The sequence below is a fragment of the Salmo salar genome, chromosome ssa29 (assembly GCF_905237065.1).
Source record: "Salmo salar chromosome ssa29, Ssal_v3.1, whole genome shotgun sequence".
In the NCBI taxonomy this organism is placed as follows: domain Eukaryota; kingdom Metazoa; phylum Chordata; class Actinopteri; order Salmoniformes; family Salmonidae; genus Salmo; species Salmo salar.
Window position 1 is genome coordinate 13,171,348 of NC_059470.1, and position 26,983 is coordinate 13,198,330.

A 26,983-nucleotide genomic window follows, 5' to 3' on the forward strand; every position below is an offset into this window, starting at 1 on the left:
AGTCTCGCTGGAAATGGAATACAATGTAAAAATGTGCAGCATACTGTAAAGACCAGCAGTCGCTTTATTTAAGAATTATTTTTAGCGTTATTAGACCCACTTTACAGTATAGCCTTCCACTGTACCTGTTCATTTTCCTGGGCTTTCACGTTCAGCATAGCACAGGCATCTGATGATGGTGTTTGCGAATAGCACTGACCATGACCAAAATCCCCAAGTCTACCAGTATTGTTTTTTTTAAATGTCTCCAGTAGATTTTCCATTCATCCTGAAAGCCCTAAAATGCTCACTTAAATGAAGAGGTCATGGTGCTACAGTATGTTGTTACAGCATAATCAAAGTGAGGACAATTGGCGATTAGGCACTTCACCATGTTTACTACAGTATGTACTGTAGGCTGTTTACTTGTCAGACAGCACAGTAGCTTAATAAAAAAAAATGCAGGTGGCTTCTATCTTCAAAATGCTTTATTATCCAAATGTTTAAAATGCGTGTGGGCGACCTCCTGCAACCGCAAAATGTCGGATAAAGCATATACTGTACACTACTCTATTTCTTCATCAGCATCTTTATGCTTTCGTTAACCCCTCTAGGGTATGTGGGACGAAATCGTCCCACCTACTCAACAGCCAGTGGAATCCCGTGGCGCGATATTCAAATACCTTAGAAATACTATTACTTCAATTTCTCAAACATATGACTATTTTACACCATTTTAAAGACAAGACTCTCGTTAATCTAACCACTGTCCGATTTCAAAAAGGCTTTACAACGAAAGCAAAACATTAGATTATGTCAGCACAGTACCCAGCCAGAAATAGACACCCATTTTTCAAGCTAGCATATAATGTCACATAAACCCAAACCACAGCTAAATGCAGCACTAACCTTTGATCTTCATCAGATGACAACCCTAGGACATTATGTTATACAATACATGCATGTTTTGTTCAATCAAGTTCATATTTATATCAAAAACCAGCTTTTTACATTAGCATGTGACGTTCAGAACTAGCATACCCACCGCAAACGTCCGGTGAATTTACTAAATTACTCACGATAAACGTTCACAAAAAACCATAATTATTTAAAGAATTATAGATACAGAACTCCTTTATGCAATCGCTATGTCCGATTTTAAAATAGCTTTTCGGCAAAAGCACATTTTGCATTATTCTGAGTAGATAGCTCGCCATCACGGGCTAGCTATTTTGACACCCACCAAGTTTGGCACTCACCAAACTCCGATTTACTATAAGAAAAATTGGATTACCTTTGCTGTTCTTCATCTGAATGCACTCCCAGGACTTCTACTTCAATAACAAATGTTGGTTTGGTTCAAAATAATCCATAGTTATGTTCAAATATCCTCTGTTTTGTTCGTGTGTTCAAGACACTATCAGAAGGGTGACGCGCGTATCGTGACAAAAAAATTCTAAATATTCCATTACCGTACTTCGAAGCATGTCAAACGCTGTTTAAAATCAATTTTTATGCGATTTTTCTCCTAAAAAAGCGATAATATTCCGACCGGGAAACCCTGTTTTCGTTCAAAGACTCAAAATCTAAAATGGACGCTTCACGTGCACGCGCGCCCCCGTCTCATTGTTCTCAGATCGACCATGCGCTACTGTTTTTCAGCCATGGGCTGCAAAGTCATCATTCAACGTTCTGCCGCCTTCTGAGAGCCTATGGGAGCCATAGGAAGTGTCACGTTACAGCAGAGATCCTCAGTTTTCAATAGAGTGTAGAAGGCCAAGAAATGGTCAGAGAGGGCACTTCCTGTACAGAATCTTCTCAGGTTTTTGCCTGCCATATGAGTTCTGTTATACTCACAGACAAAATTCAAACAGTTTTAGAAACTTTAGGGTGTTTTCTATCCAAATCTACTAATTATATGCATATTCTCGTTTCTGGGCAAGAGTAGTAACCAGATTAAATCGGGTACATTTTTTTTATCCGGCCGTGCAAATACTGCCCCCTAGCCCCAACAGGTTAATAAAATAATGATGAAAATAATCTTTCAAAATGCAGATGTTTATTTCCTTATGGATCCATAACGAATTACTATGATAATAAATATCCACTGAATGACAGAAATATTGGAACAAAGTAGGCTAATGCAGGTAAGCAAATTTGTTGCTTACTGGAAAATACTCTTTCAAACACACGGTTATGTTGTACAGCGCCATTCTGGCTATTAGCAGGACAATAGACTTGCCTAGAAAGAGGGTAGGGGGAGCATTCTATGGCCAAATGTATTTCTCAGTTAGGTTGGCTGTATCACAACCGGCCGTGATTGGTTGCAATATCAGTTTAATCTACCAGAAAATACAGAACAAATAATACAAATATTGTGGTTAAACTCATATCTTAATTGATAAAACATGTTTATCAATTGGAACCTTTTAACATGTGGAAGGGGGAAAAATAATACTAATTTGTATTATTATGTATCACATCCGACCGTGATTGGGAGTCCCATAGGGTGGCACACAATTGGCTCAGTGTTTCTCTCCCTCTAAAAACAGAAATAAATGTTTTGGCCTTTGGTGGTCAAACTAGTACCAACTAGCATTAATGGTAAAAATGGCTGACAATTTAAATAACGTGCCATAGAATTCTGCAGCAGCCCGCAAGGTGTGCTGCAGTATGACACAACTTTTAAAGGAGGAACCATTGTACCTGTTTGCTGAAATGGGTGCAAGAGGGAAGTTTGTAACATGGCTCAAGCACTTTAACAAGGTGCTGAAACCCCCCCCATTCTCAACCACCGTGAATGGGCGCATATCCGCGGCTATAAATCAAAGACTGTAAAAAAATATAAACATAGCTTACCTATCGCTCTTGTAATTTATTTGGCCCAGTCAGAATCAGTTGCCAAGGAATGTTTGAGTGCAGAGGAGAGACGATGTTGTATTGTTTCTTTGAGTTTCCGTCTTGCTCTGGTATACTGGGGTGATGTCGGTGTAAATCTGTCGACATATATTTGAGGTGTTGGCAGCTGCATAGGCTGTTCTCGTAGAGCGTGGCGACATAGTGTTAACGTTTTATCCACAACTCTCTGTCCTTCACCGTTCTAATCTATTGGGAAGCCAAAATGTTCCCAAACTGGAGATTTAAACAGTGATCTTTTATCGACACCACCACTCGCCATCTTACAGAACTAGTTCCCGGTTGCGCCTCATAAAAGGACAGTTTGAAATGTGGCAATTAAGATTTGAATTTTGGTTACAATGTGGGCATAGTCTAGTTGTTTTAACGGAATAGCCTGAAATTAGTATTCTTTTTCAGCTCAGAATTACTCAAGAGGCATAGGCCTCCAATGCAGCGTAGGCATAGCCTATAGGCCTAGTGTTTGTATTTTTCAACCTTTTTTTTGTATGTAATCGGATTCACAGTTCGGACTGAACCAAGGTCTCTGTACTGAATGGTTTGGTACGAATACGTGTACTCTTACACCCCTAGAAACCACATTTGGCTCTGGTCCATGAATTCCATTCTAGCCATTACAATGAGCCAGTCCCCCTATAGCTCTTCCCACCAGCCTCCACTGGTATCGAGGCCAGAACGATGACTGAATTTTCCTCTTTAGACAGTAGGGTCTGTTGACAATAAGGAAGCACATGAAAACCTCCATATCGGCATGCCACCACGGGATGTCCTCAAATAGGCCCTTTTATATATCCTTCCCCACCCCAAGACAGGTGCTACTTAACTTGCAGACAGAGCTGGACAGACAGAGCCGTCTGACTGATTCTTGTGAGGGTAGATGGAGAGAGCTGGACGTACAGTAGATTCATCAGGAGCAGCTGTTGCTGTGTGTGTGATCCTGGAAACACTCCAGTTACTGTGTGCACAAAACTGGCGAAGCCTGGGGTCCTACCGGCCCCAGCTCTCTGAAGTCTGGACAGAGATACGTCTGCATGTTGAATGTTTCAGCTGAAACGACCCCCAAGCGCTAGTGCTATTTCACGGGAAACAACTTTTCGACGGAGACGAAGCTATCAACACTGACCACTGCCAGATCCCCATAGGAATAAACCAATAGGCCAGCTGGGCTTATATCAAACTTCTATCTAGATCCAGGGTCCTTCTTATTCAAGTCGGTGCCCAAGACAATTTGGAGAGGGCTTTGACTAATCAGGGGACTGGTGAGTTTGTTTATGGTGCGCCTGTTTATTACTTGCAAATGTGTAATGATATTTGTTGCCTGATCCGGGATTAATAATGTTACCACTATTTGACATTACAAAAAAGTTAGCTTCTGAGGGATCGTTGATCTGAGTGAGCATCTAGATCATAGAGAATGATAGAGGCCTCTAGTGGCCAAAAGGCTTTATTAGCATGGGCAACGCTTTATCTATTAATGCACAAATTGACTGCACTGCAGGTATTTATTTAAAAAGTACAAATATCCACATGTATACATTTTTTTAAAATAATCCTATGCTATTGAAAACCATACTGTGGGTATTTCAAAATACCCCGGGATATGATAAATACGGTATAACGCCCAACCCTAGAATGTCCTTTAAAAAAGTCACCAGAAGTGTTCTTCTCACAGTACCTCTGCCACTGCTGCAAAAAAACTAGTGGAAACACTGGGCTACAGGCTTAAAAACAGGAACAGAAATGACAGGAAGCAGGAGAATCTGCTGCAGAAAGAAGTTTTGCTGATGGTTTCAAAACTCAGTCCAAGTGAACTCGAAGTGTTTAAAACACCATAGTTATATATCAAAGGTATACATTTCATTATTATTAGATATTTTTTTATGTATCTGGCAATTGGTTAGAATACCTTTTTAAATCTGTTATATAGACTAGGCTATATTTATAGTCTTAGTTTTATGTTCATGTTTTTGCCCAGTTACAGAAGTTTTGGTCATTTCAGCCAGGTTTGGATGACGCTGTTGCTCACCACATCGTCAACTATTTCCGCAAGCAAATATGTACTCTGTTTTCCTTTTTGAAATATTGGAACTGCCCTAGGGAATGTAGTTGACTGTGTTGCAGAAGGAGCAGAGAAAGAATGCTGTTTACATTTCAAACTATCTACTGAGCATTCGCCTAATTGTCTGGTGGCCACGGTAAAAAAGCTCATCCTCCACAATCCAAAGTGGCTCTCGCACCTGTTTTTATAGGTCTGACCACAGTACTCCATGGATAAATGCTATTTTCAGAGTGCTATTGGAACAGAGGAAACCACAGTCTTTGAACTGGTGTCTAGTTTGAGCTCATTGTGGCTTTTGAGCTGCGTTTCCTCTTTCTTCCAGAATGTCATGTGACTCCAAGTGAGCACATATACCCAATGACAAACAATCATGCATGCACACTAATACTTTCTCTCGCGCGCACACACACACACACACACACACACACACACACACACACACAGCTGTGTTTTCGTGAAATTTCAGGAATTTTTCAGGGGTGAACACTTAACCTTAAAATAGCATTTGACCAAATTCGGGTTTTTGTTTTCCTACCTTATCAGGACATTCGGGTGAATTATTAGGACATTGGGGTCCTGATAAGGTAGGAAAACAAGTGTACACACACACACACACACACACACAATGTTCTTATATCATCATGGGGACCTAAAATGAATTTCCATTCAAAATCATATTTTCCCTAACTACGAACCCTTACCCTAATTGTAACCCTCCCCGCGTGCGCACACACAGGCTCACATAGGGCTTGTCACCCATGGCTACATGCATTTCTAAAGCACTAAGTCTCATATAAGCTGATGTAGGAATGCTTGTTGTTTGACCCACTGGCTAAGTGTTGAGATTGAATTACTGCACACTTTGTTGAAAACATGTATAATCCAGTACCTTAGTTGACTTTATGTGGAATTGTTTGAAGTTTTAAGCGGATTGATAGTTCCGTCTTTCCTAACAGAGGTATAAAGCTTACTATACCTCTGGACTACAATAAAGCCTGATTGCAATCATTTCAGTATCTCAAAATCAGTAATGGGATATAACAAAACCACATTCTCCATGACAATGGCATTGTCTTAACGCAATAGAACAAAGGAAAAAAACATTTGACTATGTTTGTTAGCTAGCGAGTCAGCCACTTTAAGTGTAATGATTCCAATTATTTTTCAAATAAACTGCCATTATAAAATGGTAAGTTTGAATGCTGATTGGTTGATAGCAGGGAGTTATAGACAGGATAGTTGTTTAGCAACAAAACCGACATGTGCCCATCTACGGGACAAAACAGGCGGGGTTGGCTTAGATTGTTGACAACATGTAAACTATATTAAGTCTCCAAATGTTTATTGAAAACATACATTTGTACAATGAGCACTTGTCTCTCAAATACATATTTACAGTTGTTGGTTAGCTAGTGCATTTTTGCCACATTAGCATAGACATGACATCAGTGAAAACACCTCAAAACAAGAGACGATATCAATAACAAGATACGAGCTGAAACGAACCACTTACAATTCCCCGCATGGCAGCTTCTTTAAATATTTTGACCACATTTTTATTTGCTTTGTCATTTTTTTCCCCGATTCAGACACAGTATTCATCTCAATTTACACAGTTTATACCACGTTACCTGTAGGCTGCCAGTCAAAAAAAAAGAAAAATATGTACATACAGAGAAATTATCACACAGGAATTTGTAATAATATAATTGGTACAGTTGAAGTCCTTTGCCAAATACATTTAAACTAAGTTTTTCACAATTCCTGAAATTTAATCCTCGTAAAAATTCCGTCTTTGGTCAGTTAGGATCACCACTTTCTTTTAAGAATGTGAAATGATAGAATAATTAGCGGAGAGTATGATTTATTTCAGCTTTTATTTCTTTCATCACATTCCCAGTGGGTCAGAAGTTTACATACACTCAATTAGTATTTGGTAGCATTGCCTTTAAATTCTTTAACCTGGGTCAAACGTTTCAGGTAGCATTCCGCAAGCTTCCCACAATAAGTTGGGTGAATTTTGGCCCATTCCTCCTGACACATCTGGTGTAACTGAGTCAGGTTTGTAGGCCTCCTTGCTTTTTCAGTTCTGCCCACAAATGTTCTATGGGATTGAGGTCAGGGCTTTGTGATGGCCGCACCAATACCTTGACGTTGTTGTACTTAAGCCATTTTGCCACAACTTTGGAAGTATGCTTGGGGTCATTGTCTATTTTGGAAGACCCATTTGCGACCAAGCTTTCACTTCCTGACTGATGTCTTGAGATGTTGCTTCAATAAATCCACATAATTTTCCTGCCTCATGATGCCATCTACTTTGAAGTGCACCAGTCCCTCCTGCAGCAAAGCACCCCCACAACATGATGCTGCCACCCCCGTGCTTCACGGTTGGGATGGTGTTCTTTGGCTTGCAAGCCTCCCCCTTCTTCCTCCAAATATAACGATGGTCATTATGGCCAAACGGTTCTATTTTTGTTTCATCAGACCAGAGGACATTTCTCAAAAGTACGATCTTTGTCCCCTTGTGCAGTTGTAAACCGTAGTCTGGCTTTTTTATGGCGGTTTTGGAGCAGTGGCTTCTTCCTTGCTGAGCAGCCTTTCAGGTTATGTCTACTGGACTCATTTTACTGTGGATATAGATACTTTTGTACCTGTTTTCTCCAGCATCTTCACAGGGTCCTTTGCTGCTGTTCTGAGATTGATTTGCACTTTTCGCAACAAAGTACGTTAATCTCTAGGAAACGGAACGCGTCTCCTTCCTGAGCGCTATGACGGCTGCGTGGTCCCATGGTGTTTATACTTGCGTACTATTGTTTGTACAGATGAACGTGTTACCTTCAGGCATTTGGAAATTGCTCCCAAGGATGAACCAGACTTGTGGAAGTTTACAATTTTTTTTTTTTAGGTCTTTGCTCATTTCTTTTGATTTTCCCATAATGTCAAGCAGAGGCACTGAGTTTGAAGGTAGGCATTGAAATGCATCCACAGGTACACCTCCGATTGACTCAAATGGTGTCAATTAGCCTATCAGAAGCTTCTAAAGCCATGACATCATTTTCTGGAATTTTCCAAGCTGTTTAAAGGCACAGTCAACTTAGTGTATGCAAACTTCTGACCCACTGGAATTGTGATACAGTGAAATAATCTGTCTGTAAACAATTGTTTGAAAAAGTAGATGTCCTAAACGACTTGCCAAAACTATAGTTTGTTAACAAGAATTTTGTGGAGTGGTTGAAAACAGTTTTAATGGCTCCAACCTAAGTGTATGTAAACTTCCGACTTCAACTGTATGTATATATATATATATATATATATATATATATATTAGCATAAGCCATGACAGAATGTGAGGAATTGCAGTACATTTTCTATTAAACTGCTAATTTTTCTCTCGGCCTCATGGCAAAATGTGTAGAATTGCAGGAAATTAGCTTTACAACCGCTACATTTTGTCCCTGCGGCCAACATTTTTAGGTCAGCCAACCATCATTAGCCATGCCCCCGCCACGACCACCACCTAAGCCCCATTTTTGATCCAGAAAAAGCCCTGTAGTAGGCTAGCGTTTGGTTCAGCGGGGGTTAATATAAACCTCGCTGTGTGCCTATCCGACCTGTGCAACATGTTGCGATCACCACCGTGCCATGCAAATGAACGTGACGTGACTGTCAGCTTCTCTAATCAAAGCAAATTAATTTGTCAGGATCATTATAATGGATATATACAAAGAACATGGTTCGTACGACGTGCTTAAAGTACTTGAATTTTGCACTCTGAAATTCAAGTACTGGAATACCTTAACTGTTCTGAAGTTGGTACTTGAAAAGTTCTTGAATTGAAATGAGAGGACAACAGAAAATGATAAAATATCTTAATGAAGAATATAAAAAAAAAAATGTATTGGTCTTGTGAATTCATTTCCTGGCAGACTACGGAGTTTTATCTCATGTGTTTTTCACGCTAGTTGCTAGGAAAACTCGCTCAGTCCAACCACACTGCGACTGCCAAGCAGGTACAGAACTGACTGATTTAGGCGCCACCAAATGTCACATCGATAGCTAAAATGCCGGGCAAATGCAGATTCTTTACTGCATATCATGATGTTTATGTTTATGAAGGGTTTTGCCAGACCCATCCAGGGATGTAGTGGAGGGTAAACACGTTAACGTCATTTACTCACCTTTTTTATTTGTGAAATAGTTTACTCGCTTGTTTTTGCAAATTATCGTTTACACTTATTGCGTTCCCAGCGTTGTTCAACAGTCAGAAGGCTTCTTGATCTGAGTTCTAATCGCACATACCTCTGCGAACGAGTGGAATCATGAACGATTCATGTATGCTCATTATGTTCACCTGCTCCCTTGTATTTGCCTTGTTTGCAGCGCATTCATTCACCACTCTGTCCAACGACAGACTCCACCCACGACAGGCCAAGAGTTGAAATGAACTACATCAGCCCAGACCTACAGTGGCATGTGGGAGACATTGCTGACAGCGGGGATTTTTTTTAGCATCCCTTGACTCCTGCTGTGTCAGCAGACATCCCCCAAACAGGGAGAAAAAAAACTGACCTTCTAAAAATGAGTGTACAACTGGTTAATAGTGGCTGATATTTCAGTCACAAGTCTAGCTAGCTAGGTAGCTCAAGTGCGCTGGCTGTTAGCCAGGTAGCTAGCTATTACTAGTTGGCTAGAAGGATGAAGTTGGAAGCTAATGTTGAACAGAGCCTGACCTCAGCGGGAGCAGTTGACTGAAATTAAGCTAGCTATAATCAAGTTCTCATAACAAAATGCCTTTTCTTTAACGTGACTAGTGACACACAGTGGTGAGTCAGAATGCAATGAACGAGGCAAAGGAGATGCACCGAGAGAGGAAGTATTAAAGCAAGCAAGGAGAGCGTTAGTAGTACAGTGGGTTCCAAACTTAGGGTCCTTTTGTGTTGGGACAGCCTGTGGGACCTAAAATTTTGTGAAATATAAAGACAATTTTTATTATCATGTACACTGAACAAAAATAGAAATGTTACAATTTCAAAAAACAATGTATTGAGTTACAGTACATATAAGGAAATCAGTCAACATCATCAGTACTGACTTACCACTCCATGTATGTAGTGAAACATCTATTATTGAGTAGAACTTGTAAGATAGTGATGAATAGTTAGTTCGTTTTTTCCCTCGTGGGGTTGTGGCGATATATGGTGGCGACTAGAAACACTTGCATAATAGGAACTATTACAAATTGATGGTCCTTGAAAATAAATATTAGTGCTTGAAAAAGTACCGAAGTCCTTGAATTTGACTTGTCACTGTACAAACCCTGAAAGAAATGTGACCAACCACCTTGATTCAATCTTAGGTAGCAAAATTTGTAATTTGTGTTTTTTACACTGGATAAAAGCAGAGACACAGAGCTACATCATACACTGCATTTTGAGGAACAATGGGAAAGTAATTCTGCTTTGAAAGTTGATAAACTGGCCTTTGAATGTTTTGGTACCTACTGGAGAGCTCTCCTTTGTCTACACCCATTCAGCGTTGTCCACACCCTCTTAAGCCAGGTCCACCCATCTCTTTAAAGATTCACATGTGAGGTCACGTACTAAACAGTGAGAACTGGAGTAAAGATTAAGACTAAAAGTAGTAGCCTACAATTAAGGAAACAATTCCAGGTAACAAAGTGTCCAGATAGAAAAATATTTTAAATGTTAGATAAGTGTATGGATCTCTACAGAAGCTGTAAACGGTACAGCCAAATGGTTGCTTGCACAGTAGCAATATCAGATAGTGTCAATATAAATATTATGTACTATAACGATATCGGTGATAGATGAGGTAGTTATATGCATGCAATCAGGGGTAAAGTGGCTGAGCAGCAGGATAAAAAGGAGAGTCATTTGAATAAAGGCACTGAAGATAGTCCTGATTACTGGTCCAAGCATAAAGAAGGGAATCTATATTTGGAGAACTTGTTTCTGTCCTGCCCTTGATTTTGGTGCAGGGCATATGATGTCCATAGCCTCTTCGTCACAAAACTCCCTGCTCTTCTCAAAAAGATACGTTTGTCTAGCTGTGTCCAGTCCAGGTGGTGCAGGCAGACCATCTATGGGAGGAAGGATGTCTCAGCAGCTGAAACCTGGTCCCGACTGAGTCCGAACGCTCCTTGGCGGCAACAACACCAGGCTCTAAAGCTTCGAGGCTGGAAAACAGGAATTAACAAAAAAAATGTGAGATCAATAAAAGTTGTGCCAGTCATGTTGGAGGTAAATTAAATGATCAAAATGTGTTGTTTATGCTTTACATACAAAGTGTTGTCATTGATTCCTTGTAGAGACGCCACACCGCTGATTTTGTCACATGGGATGGCAGCAGCTTTCCACCAAGTGTTTGTGTCCTGGTAATACTATTGCATTATGCTCTGCGTAGTTGTTGAAGTTCACAACTCGCTGCAAGTCCTCATGCTTCAGGTGTAAGCTGCGCTTGCTTGGGCCATTTCTCTTTTTGATGGGAGGCATTAGACCATTCTCCTTGTATGACTGGTGGAGGAGAGTCAGGCTTGTTCTACTGATGCTCAAAGACAAATTCCAGATACAAATATTTTGGCATTATTGTACACTAGATAGCCGTAATCACCGTCAGACACACCTGGCTAACTTTATGGTTCATGTAATCGTTTTGTGAAGTGTTGTATTTTTGTTTAGACATGCTAGATAAATAATTAACCATAATCCTAATCCATATAGTACCAGCAATACAAACCGATTGTCATAGCTAGCTAAAGTTTACCAAATAGGTTCAATGTTAGTTAGCTAGGTAACATTAGGCTATAACTAGCAATGCAAATGGCATTCTGAGAACATTACTACACAGATAGTACATGTAATGTACAGATAGTACATGTAAATTATTTGTAATTGGCTTTCTCCATTCTGATTGCTTTATAATGTTCAACCGAACTTCAACCAAAAATAATAGGAGGACAAAACTGACAGTAAAGTAGTCTTCTTTGTAGAACATTGCATCAAAATGTTATTTTGTAGCCTCACGCTGGTACTCGACCAATGGTTTCCAGTTGTGTAGTTAGGCTATTTGTTCAATTCAAGCATTCACTTCCAGAAATGTCATCAATTTCTTCATTTCCTATTCTAATTTGTAATTTACACACTGTCACGTTTTTTTTGTCTTTAGTATTTAAAAAAAAATTGTAAACCAAAAAAAACGTACTTTTGCCACTAGAGGGCAGTCCGACGATTTTCAGGGGTCTCAACTCCATAATTTGTACACTTGTTGTGCTTGCAAGTTACCTAGCTCAGCTGTTAGCAGTTTCTTGCTGGCGATTTAAAAACGAATGATTTTAAATAATTTACTGAATTATTTAATGTAACAAATCCAACATATAAAATACTGTTAGAGGGTACAGCAAAAATCCACACCAGTGTGTGGATAAATACCGGTAGGCCTATGTAGTAATTAAGCAATAATGCCTGAGAACCCGGGAATTATCCTTTGACAAGGTGAAGCCAAGGAAGGGCCGGTGCTTGCCTCTTCTTAGGCTGGGAGAATGGAACCTCTCACTCACATTGTTGCCTGCTAAAATGGCACTCCAGCACTGGAATTCTGAGTGTTTACGGTTTCCATGGTGAATTATTAGTTTTATGTTCATTCTTGGGCTAGCTAGCCTACTGGCACAGGAGAGATTGTTGCACAGGTCGTAGAGGCTGACAGATAGGTTTATACAACAGCGACTGTTGCTAACCAAATAGTAGCATGGACAAATAATATGTAGATGTTTATGAATTTCCTGCCTGGGCTGCGGGGACAGTGGAATTGACATTAACACCATGTTATTTTGCGAGGGTTATTGTCCCACAACTCCAGCATATCAACCAGTCAGCATCAAGGATCCAAACAACCCGTTTTATGAAATATGATATACGGCCCAGCCCTACGCCACCGTTTGTCATTGTTCAGCACAGAATTGCTATTCAGCTCAAGGTCCAGTTGATTGTATGTCATGGCAACCAGATTTTGTGGAGCTCTCTCATGTCGTATTGCCAATGTCTACAGCATTTACTACACTGCTTGCCCATTGTGGCACACTATAGTCAAGCATTATTGTCCCAGGTTTCGCCTGTGTCAATATAGTTCGAGCCAGACATCTGAAGATTGGTGGACTGCTTCCCTGCATTAATCTATTGATGATGAGGTCATAAAAATGATATATTGGAAGGCTGAGGTATTTCCTAATCCAGGGTCACATTATCCTGTATTATTCTGGTGGGATAGTTATCACCACACATTATGGCTGTATTGCTACTGTGACGCTGGAGGTGAAGGTTTTCATTACACAAGATTAGCTGCACGACTCCATCACTTTGGCCTTGTTCTATTACAAAGAAATGAGTGTGTTATCTGTTTCTTTTGTGAAATTCCAGATAGAGGTATAATGTTTATACCGTAGTTGATTTTGTTTTGTGTTCAGTTCATAAGCTATAGGCCTGTTCAATTGCGTCTAAAAAAAGTGTGTCTGTGTGCTTGTCTGAAGCCTCTTACTCAGTGGTGAGTCGTCGGTGAGTCCAGTCACATGGCTACTTGTCAGCGGGCTGCAGGAGGAAACATAATCCTTAGGAGGAAGGCTGCATTTATCAGTCTGTGACTGTTGGTGTGAGGGAGCATCTGGGGGAACAATAAACTAGGCTAGGAGCCCACCACGGCCAGTAAAGCCACACAGAAAGCCTCTAATTGCAGCTTGCTTTCTGTCTTTCTTTTTGTCTCACGCTTTTCTTTTTCTTTCCTTCACTTTGTCCGGTTCCTGGTCTCCCCTCACAGCGGCGTTCAGCTTTGCACTACAATGTCAGGCTCCCCTGCAGGAGGCACACAAAGGTACAGTACAAGGTTTTTGAAGTTGTCTCTCTCTACGGTCTCGGTGGTGACTTGTTGGAAGCTTTAGAAGTTTTGATACCTAACCTGTCCTGTTTGGCTGTTTTCATGGTACTTTTAACCATTTACTTCAATTTGGATCTTTTGGTTTTTGTCTGCTTCATTCAATGTGAGTTTTTGTGATTTCAGTTTAATACCGTACAGCAAGGTTAATTTGTTTAGAGTTGCGTTGTGCGCTAAGTAATTCAATGAATTGAGACTAAAGTATCCCCTAGTGGACCTGCAGAGGTTTAGGTCTTCGGTGACACTCACTCCAGAAAAATTATCCTAATTTCCTATCATATTCCAGTCTGCACTGTTTGCTCTTCTAGTTAAGTGGCTCCAACAAACACTCTGCCACAGTCGTATAAAGCCCGGAATAGAGACTTTATGAACTTGTTTTCAGCAACACACATGGTTTGCTAAGTGGCATTTTGAGTTCATGATAAATGCGTTTGCTTCCCTCAGAGTTCTTTGTTTGCTCTATTGGAGGTTTGGGCATTTCTTTTCACTTTCTGAAAACTTTCCCGTCTAGCTCATTCATGGTCTGTAAGTGTAGTCAGTTGGTGCCTAGGCTACATTTTAGGTTTTTCCTCTGTAGTCTGTCTGTCTGTACCTTTTAGTGCAGGGGTGTCAAACGTAAGGCCCGTGGACCAGATCCTGCCTTCGAGCTGATTCAGTGCAACTGGCAGGTGGTTTGATTAAAACCGTTTTACTTTTTTATTATAATGGACTTACAATACAATCTCTTCGCTAGACAGTCAGGTAGCATCAAAGTCCAGGAAAGGTGCTCTGTGTGAAAGATCCTACGAAAAACAGTAAGATACACTCTGAATTACCTAAAATTATGAATCCCATATTGGTCTTTCACAGTCTGGTCGAACCCAAACTGTACTGTGCAAGTAGGGTAATAGTAGGCCCACTATTAAAACAGATAAATGAGGCTACACAGGCTACATTTGCTTTGGAAGTTTTGATACCTAACCTCTCCTGTTTGGCTGTTTTCATGTTACTTTTAACCATTTACTTCGATTTGGCTCTTTTGGTTTTTGTGATTTCAGTTTAATACTGCACAGCAAGGTTAATTTGTTTAGAGTTGCGTTGTGCTCTATTCTGATAAGTAATTCAATGAATTGAAAGTGAAGTTTCCCCGAGTGGACATGCAGAGGTTTAGGTCTCCGATGACTCACTCCAGGTTTCAGCTTTTTGGCTCTCAAAGTCCACTTTATTTTTTTAATAGATTAACAACAAAATGTGATCTTTTAAGACCACAACAACGCTTAAACCACTTCAGGTGACCACTTTTGAGGTGAGGGAAAAATCTAGAAATGTTCATTTTAGTTTTGTGTAGTTACCCTTTTAATTCAACTGTGCAGCACTGTTGTTTGGCTAGCTGTGTTTCTGTATGAGATGGAGTTTGCAAAACAAATGGCCACTGGTTTGGTGCAAATAATCATATCATTCTGCCAGGTAGGCATAGGCTACTTTGTAGCTAGTTAACATTTAATTGAGGAAGTTTTTGGGAAAACCTGTCCATCTACCAGAAGACAGTTAGGCCTATCATTAGCTTCGCTATATTTTTCCTGTTCCTTAATTGTTTGAGACTTGGACGTTTACTTCATATTATGAGGCATGTCTTACCTTGCTTCAAAGTAGCCTATAGTCAAAATACCACCATAGAAACGTGGAGGCAATTATTTTGTAAAGACTTCTTCATATGCGCTCTCCTGTTCTGTTGGTTTTCAAATCAACTTAGTTTCATTGTCTAGCAGCCAAATGCATTATCCTAGTCATATTAGCAACCTATGATAGTTGTTGCATCTTTAGATTTCCCCTATTTCAAAATGACTAAAGGATATTTCCATCTCTGTCCATCAAACCGCTCGCATGTGCAGTGGTGTGCATTTTAGAATGGTGTCTTTCCGCAAATTGCATTTCTGCGCTTAAAATGTGAAGTAATAGTTTATCAACATTTTAAGCTAAACATTTGTATCTTTTCCATCAGCCTTATTAATTGATACGGTATATGCCTACAAAAACCAAAAAAGTAGGTATACGGCTTATACCCTCCACTACACCACTGCCTGCCAGGCAAAATGAGTATGGACAGCCCTGCTTTAGTGTATTTGATAAGGTTACTCATGTATATAAGTGTTCAGTGTTGATTATGGTAACAAATAGGAATAGTCTACACCACTGGGGAATATCTGAGGGAACATGACATTTGTTTGGAGTTGTCCACATTAGAGGTCGACCGATTAATCAGCATGGCCAATTTTAATTAGGGCCGATTTCAAGTTTATTTAACAATCGGTAATCGGCTTTTTTGGACACCGATTACATTGCAATCCACAAGGAAACTGCGTGGCAGGCTGACCACCTGTTACGCGAGTGCAGCGTCAAAATGACCTTGTGGCTGCAAGAAGCCAAGGTAAGTTGCTAGCTAGCATTAAACTTATCTTATAAAAAAAACAATCAATCTTGACATAATCACTAGTTAACTACACGTGGTTGATGATATTACTAGGTTAACTAGCTTGTCCTGCGTTGCATATAATCAATGCGGTGCCTGTTAATTTACCATCGAATCACAGCCTACTTCGCCAAACAGGTGACGATTTAACAAAAGCGCATTCGCGCACAATCATTGCACAAATGTACCTAACCATAAATATCAATGCCTTTCTTAATCAATACACAGAAGTATATATTTTTTTAAACCTGCATATTTAGTTAAAAAAAATAATATGTTAGCAGGCAATATTAACTAGGGAAATTTTGTCACTTCTCTTGCGTTTAGTGCAAGCAGTCAGGGTATATGCAACAGTTTGGGCCGCCTGGCTCGTTGCGAACTGTGACCGTAATTAATTTGCCAGAATTTTACATAATTATGACATAACATTGAAGGTTGTGCAATGTAACAGCAATATTTAGACTTAGGGTTGCCACCCGTTCTATAAAATACGGAACGGTTTTGTATTTCACTGAAAGAATAAACGTTTTGTTTTAGAAATGATAGTTTCCGGATTTTACCATATTAATGACCAAAGGTTCGTATTTCTGTGTTTATTATAATTAAGTCTATGATTTGATATTTGATAGAGCAGTCTGACTGAGCGGTGGTAGGCAGCAGCAGGCTCGTAAGCATTCATTCAAACAGCACTTTGGTGCGTTTGCCTGCAGCTCTTATCAATGCTTGAAGCACAGCGCTGTTTATGACTTCAAGCCTATCAACTCCCGAGATTAGGCTGGCAATACTAAAGTGCCTATAAGAACATCCAATAGTCAAAGGTACATGAAATACAAATGGTATAGAGAGATAGTCAACGTGTCCTAATTCCTATAATAACTACAACCTAAAACTTCTTAATTAACTGGGAATATTGAACCACCAGCTTTCATGTTCTGGGCAAGGAACTTAAACGTTAGCTTTTTTACATGGCACATATTGCACTTTTACTTTATTCTCAAACACTGTGTTTTTAAACCAAATTGAACATTATTTGAGACTAAATAGATGTTTTTTATGTATTATATTAAGTTAAAATAAGTGTTCATTGTTTATTCAGATATAATTTATTTATTGTTTATTCAGATAGTATTCTTGTAATTTTATCTATATATATCGTCCGATTAATCGGTATCCGCTTTTTTTGGTCCTCCAATAATTGATATTGGTATCGACGTTAAAATCTTAATTGGTCGACCTCTAGTCCACATTCTCCTGTGTCTTGAAGCCTCCCAATCATTAGAAATTGGAGTCGATGAACTCTGTTCTGTGAATTAGGCATTGAGGCTTCATAGATGAACACTGTGTATTTTGAGTTAGGTTGGTGCTGGCCTTAAAGATTTATCTAAGGGACACCTCACACTTGAGCAGAAGTGCTATCACTATGCTGATGTAATGTAGCCTATAGCCTACATATTCTATGCTAACCCTGCAAAACCACTAAAAACAAGTTGTTTTCAAGAAAGATAAACCCTGTCCCTAAAACAGGAGTCGCATACACTAATATAGCCTAAGCATAGACTAAGTAAAATCTTAAATCATCTTAAGTATACGTTGTGTCAACAATGAGGTTTCCACATTATAATTGTCTATTTGTGGAATGGCATTTTCATTGGCAGTTAGATTTCTTATTGAACTGCTTTTCCTGAAATGATGCCTTTTTGATTGAAGTATGTCAGTATGTAATCTGTGGTCTATACTTTTATGCCACACAATTTAAAGGCTTAAAACTGTCTCTCCAACTGCAACACATGTTTTTACTACCACTCTTGAATTGAGGCTTCCAAGAGTTATTGGCTTGTCATGTAGATTGAGCCTACAACAGCTTCTTATAAGCTTGAGTGGTACTGACTGTATAGACTCACTTTACATGTTATATTAAATCATTTGCAGATATCAATACTACTACAATAACCACTCTAAACTGACCAGCTGCTAGGCTTTGCTATAAGCGTACTCTTAGCTTACTGCATATTGCGTGACCAAAGTTCTTTATAATCTCACAGAGCTGTCATGCTGTGCAAGTCATACAGGCCTAGGAGGCAAAATGCTAATCGAAATGTATGGGTTTTAACTGCAGTTATTTATAAAGTGGTGAGCTTTCCCTAGGGGAGCATTATTTGACTCTAATGCAGACTAGACTGTTTTCAGAGCAGGTCCTTATTGTTCTGTCAAAATTTAAGTAGACACAGCACAGATGCTATTTGATTCCCATGTTTGAGACATTGGAAGTTCACTGGTATGAGTGGGAAATTGGGAATCAAATAGGCCTACTCAGGGCTCTAAAGTGCGACCATTTTAATTGCATATGCGCCTAAATATTTGCGAGCGCCAGTGCGCCTAGAAAAATTAAGGATTCTAGCTTTATTACCTCATATGTTTCATTGTGCTCCTAAATTTCTTTGTGTGAGCCTTCAATTTAGGCGCACACGTGCTTCCTATAAAAAAGGTCAGCGTAGAGCGCTGCTTCTGCTTGATGGAAGTAAGCAATTAAGTTGTTTCATGGAACTCTGCCACTAGTGTCATAAAGTTGTAAATACCTTCTCAAGTCTCCTGTCAGATTCAAACTACCCAGGTAACGAACATTGGTTTGATTTTCTAATATTCTATTTTAATAATTTTTTTGTAATTTTACAGCGCTGATCCATATTTTGCTTTGTGAAAGTAGGTAGACGTCTTGTGATAGCATTAGAATGGAATCTCAGACATTGATGGATGAGGAGTTAGTTATGTCACCATAAGGTTTATTGAGTACCAGGTGACTTAAGGTGACATCAGAATTGTGGAAACTCCGGTGACTTGACTAAACATAGATTAGAGAAATGGAAGACTTTACAGAGCGTTATTTGCCAGTATTCTTCCGCTCTGGAAGGGAAATGGCGCAGAAGGCTGCAAAGGAGGCCACAGGGCTAGATGACCAAACCTCAAGCAGGAAATGCTCACTCATGTAAAGGGTCTCATCCACCTGTATTGCCATATCATAGACTAGTGATAGTGCAAGCTAGCATGCTAGCTGTTCCGGTAAACTTCCAGTCATTGCGTTAATGCTAGTTAGCATTGGCTCCAGGGTGGGAAATTTAATGCCCAAATGTTATTAGCCACTCAAATATTTTATCAGACACATTTCTTTAAAACGCATGTACATGTTTTGTAATGTTAAAACAACATATTAATGTGTTCTATACCTTTTCAAGCAGGCAAGGCCTCCATCTTTCTCTATTGTTTGAACCAGATATTGAACCTATGCTGTACCCTACCACGCTTTCACCACTGTAGTGTTGAGTCTCTTCGAGATGACACAAACACTCAGATATGTATGTTTTTTTTTAATTACTTTATTTTTATTTTTATTTACAAGTGGGCTTTGGATAAAAAAATAAAAACTGCTCCCAAATGCTCTGTGTGACCACCCACCTATGTCTACAAGCCAGCCTAAATCTACCAGCATTTGACTGTTGTTAATTTCCCATGCTGATTGGCTCACAAAACTACCTCTACCTTCATACTGGATGCAGAAACATAAAATGTCTATCCATAATTTCCAGAATCTTGCACTATCACTTTAACCTATATTTCTTTAGGTTATGTTAATGCAGTAGCGGTTAACCTCTGTCCCAGGCTTATGTTATCACATTTTATTTGTCACTTGCACCAAATACAACAGGTTTAGACCTTACAGTGAAATGTTTACTTACAAGCCCTTAAAACCAACAATGCAGTTTTAAGAAAAATACCAAAAATAAGAAATTAAAGTAACAAATAATTAAAAAGCAGCAGTAAAATAACAATAGCGAGGCCATATACAGGGGGTACCGATACAGAGTCAATGTGTGGGGGCACCGGTTAATCGAGGTAATTGAGGTAATACGTACGTGTAGGTGGAGTTATTAAAGTGACTATGCATAGATAATAAGAGAGTAGCAGCGGTGTAAAAGAGAGGGGGGAGGGGGGCAATGCAAATAGTCTGGGTAGCCATTTGATTAGATGTTCAGGAGTCTTATGGCTTGGGGTTAGAAGCTGTTTAGAAGCCTCTTGGACCTAGACTTGGCGCTCAGGTACCGCTTGCCTTGCGGTAGCAGAGAGAACAGTCTATGACTAGGGTAGCTAGAGTCTTTGACAATTTTTAGGGCCTTCCTCTGACACTGCCTGGTATAGAGGTCCTGGATGGCAGGCAGATTGGCCCCAGTGAAGTACTAGGCAGTACACACTACCCTCTGTAGTTTCTTGCAGTGGGAGGCCAAACAGTTACCATACCATGGCAGTGACGCAACCAGTCAGGAAGCTCTTGATGGTGCAGCTTTGGAACCTTTTGAGGACCCATGCCAAATTTTTTTCAGTCTCCCGAGGGGGAATAGGTTTTTTTGGTATGCTTGGACCATGTTCGTTTATTGGTGACGTGGACACCAAGGAACTTGAAACTCTCACTCAACCTGCTCCACTACAGCCCCGTCGATGAGAATGGAGGTGTGCTCAGTCCTCCTTTTCCTGTAGTCCACAGTCATCTCCTTTCAATTTTAGGATGATAAATGTCCCATATTCAAAAGTCTGGAAGGCTGATTGATTGCAGGCTGAAAATATCAGATCCCTGAAGAAGTTATGACATGGCTGGATAAATCCACTGGGCAATTTGGCTCCACATTGATTTCCTTTCATTGTGATTGCTGTAATTTCAGTTTTTTTGGCTTTGTATTATTACTGTGTTCATATTGTTATCATAATGGATGTTATTACAGTCTTGCCCTGGGGTGCATAAGCTGTTTCCCATGGTTGTGTGGTCAGGAACTCAATGTACTGTAATTGTAACTTTATCCCAGTGTTGATCGCTCCCCTTTTCTTAGTCAGCAGGTGTCTAGTTTTACTGAGAGTCATAATTTAAGCGCATCAAAACTGTTTTTTGGTTCTTATTGTGTGGTTTGACAGTACATTTTTTAATGTCTCCTAATTACAACTGTGCGGTGTGTGTGTGTGTGTCACGTGTCATTGAGAGAAGATGTCTTTTCTCAGTGCAATTGACTTGTTGATCATTTAAGATGGAATTAGTCATATTCCTGTGCCTTTATGTGTCAAGCGTCTTGGAGTAGTGTTGATCTAAGATTAGACCGGTCCCCCCTGTTCATGCAGTCTTATTCATTGTGATATCAAAGGCAAAACTAATCCTAAGTCAGCTCTCCTACTCTGAGACGCTTGATGCATACGGCCCCTAATGTCACTCCCTTGTTCCTCTTGAAGTCCACTTATGATTGGGAGAATTAACATTTTTGAACAAAGCGTTGTCTCTCCAGCCCACAACCTCCAAACAGCACGCGTCATGGCCTAATCTCTATGTACTTGACTGTACTAAGTTATGAGCCAGGCTACCTCTTAAGGACCTGTCTTGCAAACAAGGTCGTTGATATGATTATGCCCTGGCTTCAGTGAAGCACTTTGATAGTGATTGCCAGGAAAACTAGACTGCCTTTGACGGGACAGACAGTGTTTCTAACGGTGAGTCTAGAATGGCCCAATGTGAACAGCCACCCTATTTCCAATATAGTGCAGTGCACTACTCTTGACCAGAGCTCTATGGGTCTTAGTCAAAAGTAGTGCGCTATAAACAAAATGGGGTTCCATTTGGGTCGTACAGATCTCCTCTGCTATAGCTGTATGAATGAAACGGCATCTCTCCTTCAACAGACACACACAGAGCCAATGTTTGACTCACGCAAGTTCTCTGTAAGCTGAAACCATTGACCACCTGGAATATCAAAGGGATTGAAAAGGGTAAAGCTTTCTGTTGTTTGCTTCAACAGGAATACATTAGGAAACATTATTCAGAGTAGGTTATACAGCAAGCACCAGCACCTGATTCCTCGCAATCAGTTTAACGTTGGCTGCCAGTTATCTTGAAATGGGTACAAAAGCTCAAATCAAAATTCATATTATGCAGTACAATGATCATACCAGACTTTGATGTTAAACCTCTTGGTGCTGCACCACCACCAGCCCTGTCTGTCCTTGCTTCCTGTCTGCCTCTACTGTCCCCAAAGGCTCCTGACCTGCAGGAATGGGTCCTCCTGCAGGGGTAGGGCGAGTGGCTCCAGTCACGCGCCATCACTTATCACAGCCTCCTCTCCACAGTAGCAAGCCCTTATCTGGCTCTTATCAGACAGTGGTTGTGATGACCTTGGGGGTGGTGAGGAATTACAGTAGGACTGGAGTCCTCCCCGACAGGGACACAGTAACAGACACGTGACTAATCATGGTTAGGGGCCATGTGCCTAAGTCTGAGCTTGTGCTGACAACCTCAGCCTTTAGGCAGGAATCAAAGATAATTATCATCTTCCTAACCAAACAAGGAAGCCGTCATGACCTTTTGCGTTTTGCGAGAGTAGTTTTATTGTGCTGTGTAAAAACAAGATGACTCATTGAGTTTAGCACTGACTTTGCTGACAGCATCTTTATTGAGGAAAAATTTACTTACTATGACTATGTGGTTGTCTCACCCAGCTATCTTCAGACAAATGCACTAACCCAAGTCGCTCTGGGTAAGAGCGTCTGCTAAATTACTTTTTTAAATTTTTAATTTACATTTTTTTTAAATGTAAAGGTTTGTTTTAAGATGCCTTTACATATTTCTGTCTTTCCCAGGTTATGCTGCCCAAATGTTGTCTGAGTCCGAGTGAGAAAGAGAAGGGCTGAAGCCACACCGTTCCCTAAACCTGTTTAGCTATCCAGACAGCCACAGCACCAGCACCCATTCCACAGAGGAGAGGAGCCATGAGCAACCCCAATGAACCCAGCAATGTCACAGACGCCTTGGCATCAGTCATCCACATCGTAAGTCCATTCATTCACACTGAGATACAAGTTCAGTAAGTCAGGTCATCCTAACAAACGTTTGCCACACAATGCAAACAAACACAGACATCAAGAGACCTGTGATTTGACAATCATTGACATCAGTAAGAAATTGCGTGTCAGCATACAGTGCCGGTCAAAAGTTTGGACACCTACTCTTTCAAGGGTTTTTATTTATTTTTACTATTTTCTACATTATAGAATAATAGTGGACCTCAACAATATGAAATAACACATATGGAATCATGAGTAACCAATAAAGGGTTAAACAAATCAAAATATATTTGAGATTCTTCAAAGTAGCCACCCTTTGCGTTAATGACAGCTTTGCACACTCATGGCATTTGTCTAACACTTTTTTGGTTCCTACATGATTCCATATGTATTATTTCATCGTTTTGATGTGTTCACTATTATTCTGCAGTGTGTCCTAACTTATGACTGGTACTGTACATTGATATGTTATTGCTCCTGACTTTATTTTAATGTGTTAGTTTATGCTAATTGAATATTCTCATAAAACTGCAGTGGTCCTCTGCCAGAAAGGATTTCATCTGATCTCTTATTGCCAAACGTTCTGTTTCTTTGTAAAACGTGACACACATTCTCTCTATGCGAGAGTTCTGCTTCGTCAGCCTCTCCAGTTCACTGTGTTTTGGAATGGGAGTGTGTTTTTTGGATTGTGCCGTTCCTCTCAGAGCAGGGTATATACAAATCCATGCCCTCACTGGGATTGAATCCCCTGACTCCAGGCAGATTTAGGGATATTTTTATTAATTCTGACTTCTGAATTGAAACATGAAATGTTTTTCAAACCATTTCCCTTGGACCCCATTGGAGAAGTGCCTGCTACCCTTATACGACCTTATAGGGTGGAGATTGGCTTGGGGAATCAAGTATGTCGAAGGTTACACAAGCCAAGCAATTTCCTTCCACTTTTCTTAAGCCAGCGTCTATTTAGAAATGACTGACTGTACTAAGACCAAAATATCTTGTTGTATTTCCAGGCCTTTCCAGTGCCCAGTTTGTTATGTGGGGCAGAAGGGGCACTCCAACTAAACATATTGGCATCAGTACTGCTAGAAGCTCAGTGGTAAAGCATCTCTGTGGTTTAGGCTCAGAGCAGAAGCCAGCTGGCCTTGTACGAAGGTCAATGGTTAAAACTAGATTCCTGCCCCCTGGGGGCCTCTCAAAATAACAATCTGAAGAAGATGAGTAAGTTGCTTTGGGTAGCGTTGAGAGAGGCCGTGAGGGTCATTCAGAAAAAGAAAAACAGGTTTTCTGGGCAATCAATGAGGAACAAATACACGTCCTCTTTATGGTTTCTTCGAATGATTAATTGCGATTGGATACAGAGTTTACAGCATCCATTTGTGACCCACACGAACATTCTCCCACGACCCTCTTAAGCATGCATGCATGCACACATACAGTAGACTCAAACACATGCACCACCACACACAGTGCAAGAGCGGTAGATACTGGAACGTCACTCACTGCTCTACCACTTCAGGAAATGCCTGCTTTCTCTGAGCTATGCATTTTTTCTTCCAGTGTTCAGTCAGCTGCTTCCTATCCCATGTTACACAATCATGTGGCTGTGGTACTAGACAACCCCCCCCCCAGGACTGGCCTACTGCCTCTTGGTAGGTGGACTCTCCAAGACATAAACAACTAAGAGTGAAAGGACGCTCATGTCCTGAATACCTCCCTGTGTTAGAATGTAGTGGTAGTTCTGTAGTTGAATTGTAATGTCCCTGCTACATGTGTCTGAGTTGTAGAGTGCAGAGGTGCAATGCAAAACATGTACATATAGTAAGTTGTAGGTACTCTAATGTGATATGGACGGGTATCCCAGTGGCGGTAATTGCTAATTATGGCTTACAGATTTATCTACCGTATGTCTGGTTAGTGACAAGTCTGTTTTGTGACATTACACCGACCTTATATAACCTTGGCAAATCTGGGCTCTCCAAACATTTTCCTGTCCAAGGACAGATGGCTTGTTGATGGACGGCTTTGAGGGCTATGATTTGAATACAGTCTGCTGGTAATCAGGTTCAGCCCATTAGTCAGTTCAATCAGTACAATCTAACTCAGTTACAAAGCTGGCAGCCATGAAGCGTCTTTAATCTCTTACGGCGAATTCAGACGGTTGTCAGGTTATCAATACATACCCAAGCTGCTATCCAATTGATGTGTTTACAACTTCATGGCTGCAGATGTCGTTTTCTTTCTAGTACATTCGCACAAAGCTGATAGTTAAATTGACAAAAGACATGTAGGTTTGCAATATGACTGGAGGTGAAGCTGTCATTCGTAATTTCCTTGCTTCCTTACTCTTCTGAGTTAATAATTCACCTTTCAAACGATGAGTGTACATGCTTGTATGCAAGGGGGAAGAGAGTGTGTTTTTAAGGACAGTTGCGATAATCCTATTTGGATTTTGGAAGGGTCGGTCAACGTTGTGAAACTGGGGTTGATGTCCTCTTCCTGCCGCTAGGTACTGCCCTTTTGTCATGTGACTGGAGGCAACCGAAAGAGACCTTAGACAGAGGTTGAAAATGTGATTACTGTGTGCGGTAGTTATTTTTTACTTATCAAGCAAAAAATACGGTCGCTAGAGATACGGTCGCGTGAGAAACGAGATTGGACTTTGATGGAGTTTCTTCACACAGCAGCAAAGGTGAGTTATGAGTTTGAACACAGGGTAACATACAACAACATAAAGAGTCACATGGGCATTGATCCCCTTTAGAAGTGCCTCTCCATGTGTGTGGACATGAAGAGACTTTTCCTGTTCTATGTCTGCATACCACGTGCACTATATTGGATTTAAAGGCTGAACAAAAAATATAGTAGATAGGTCTACACCTGACTTGTAGTAAAAGTGAACACAATGGGGTTCGAAACTGAATGAATTTGTCCTTTTTTTCCCTGATAACATTTGTTGTAATGTGTGAAACGTGAACTTTGCAAACATTTTTGCGACAACTAATAATAATAAAGATTTGTTGCACTGTCCAATTCCAAAGGCGTCTGCGACGGTCTCGTTATTTTGTCAACAGCCCATTGACTGTTTGCGTGAGTATGTGAACGGAGGACCACATTTCTTCTCATTTGTTGTCTTAATCAGTGATTGCTGATAGATACCCCTCGACTGTCAACAGATGGAGCGCGCGCTAGATATCTCAGCAGGGGAATGTGGTCAGTCAGTGTGTCTTGTAAAACTCCTGGCACTGGCAGCCATTAGCGACGTGTGAATAGTGTTGGACAGCTAGAAGTGGCAAGGTTTGCGTCCTTAATGGCACCCTATGCTCTATGTAGTGCGCTACTGTGCAGGGAATAGGGTGCTGTTTGGGACCCAGCTGTGGTGTGAGAGGATTTATACAATCAGCATGTTGTGAGTAACACCTCCCCTAGAAGTGACCCCATTAGAGAATAACTTTAGAGGAAGGCGTCTGGCATGACAAATCGCCAGCCTCTTTTGTTTGTCCCTCGTAAAGGGATTAGAATTAAGAGTCCCCGCACCCCAACCCCCTTCCTCCTCTCTAAGTCACAGTATGACAGTATCCAATGTCACTGGCTATCATCACGCAAGCTCATGCAAGGGATATCACATTAATAATAATATATTTATATAGCGCTTGTTATTACATGAAGACGCTTAATATTTTTTTTATATATATATATCAATTAACTTCATTCTTTTTATATATATATATATATATATCTGGACTTGCACCCGCCTCCGTGGAAGATCTTTG

At 40.4% G+C, this 26,983-nt stretch overlaps 1 protein-coding gene across 8 annotated transcripts in view; it reads left to right on the plus strand.

The window, feature by feature from the left end:
- Positions 1-26,983, plus strand: part of LOC106590174 (anion exchange protein 2) — a 79,769-nt gene that overhangs the window by 19,680 nt on the left and 33,106 nt on the right. For 2 of the 8 annotated variants that reach the window (XM_014180865.2, XM_014180866.2), the window contains exon 2: positions 23,007-23,195. In XM_014180865.2, the coding sequence (XP_014036340.2) occupies positions 23,136-23,195 (60 nt within the window). In that variant the 5' untranslated portion in view covers positions 23,007-23,135. The other 6 variants (XM_045710525.1, XM_014180862.2, XM_014180867.2 and 3 more) reach the window with 6 other exon arrangements.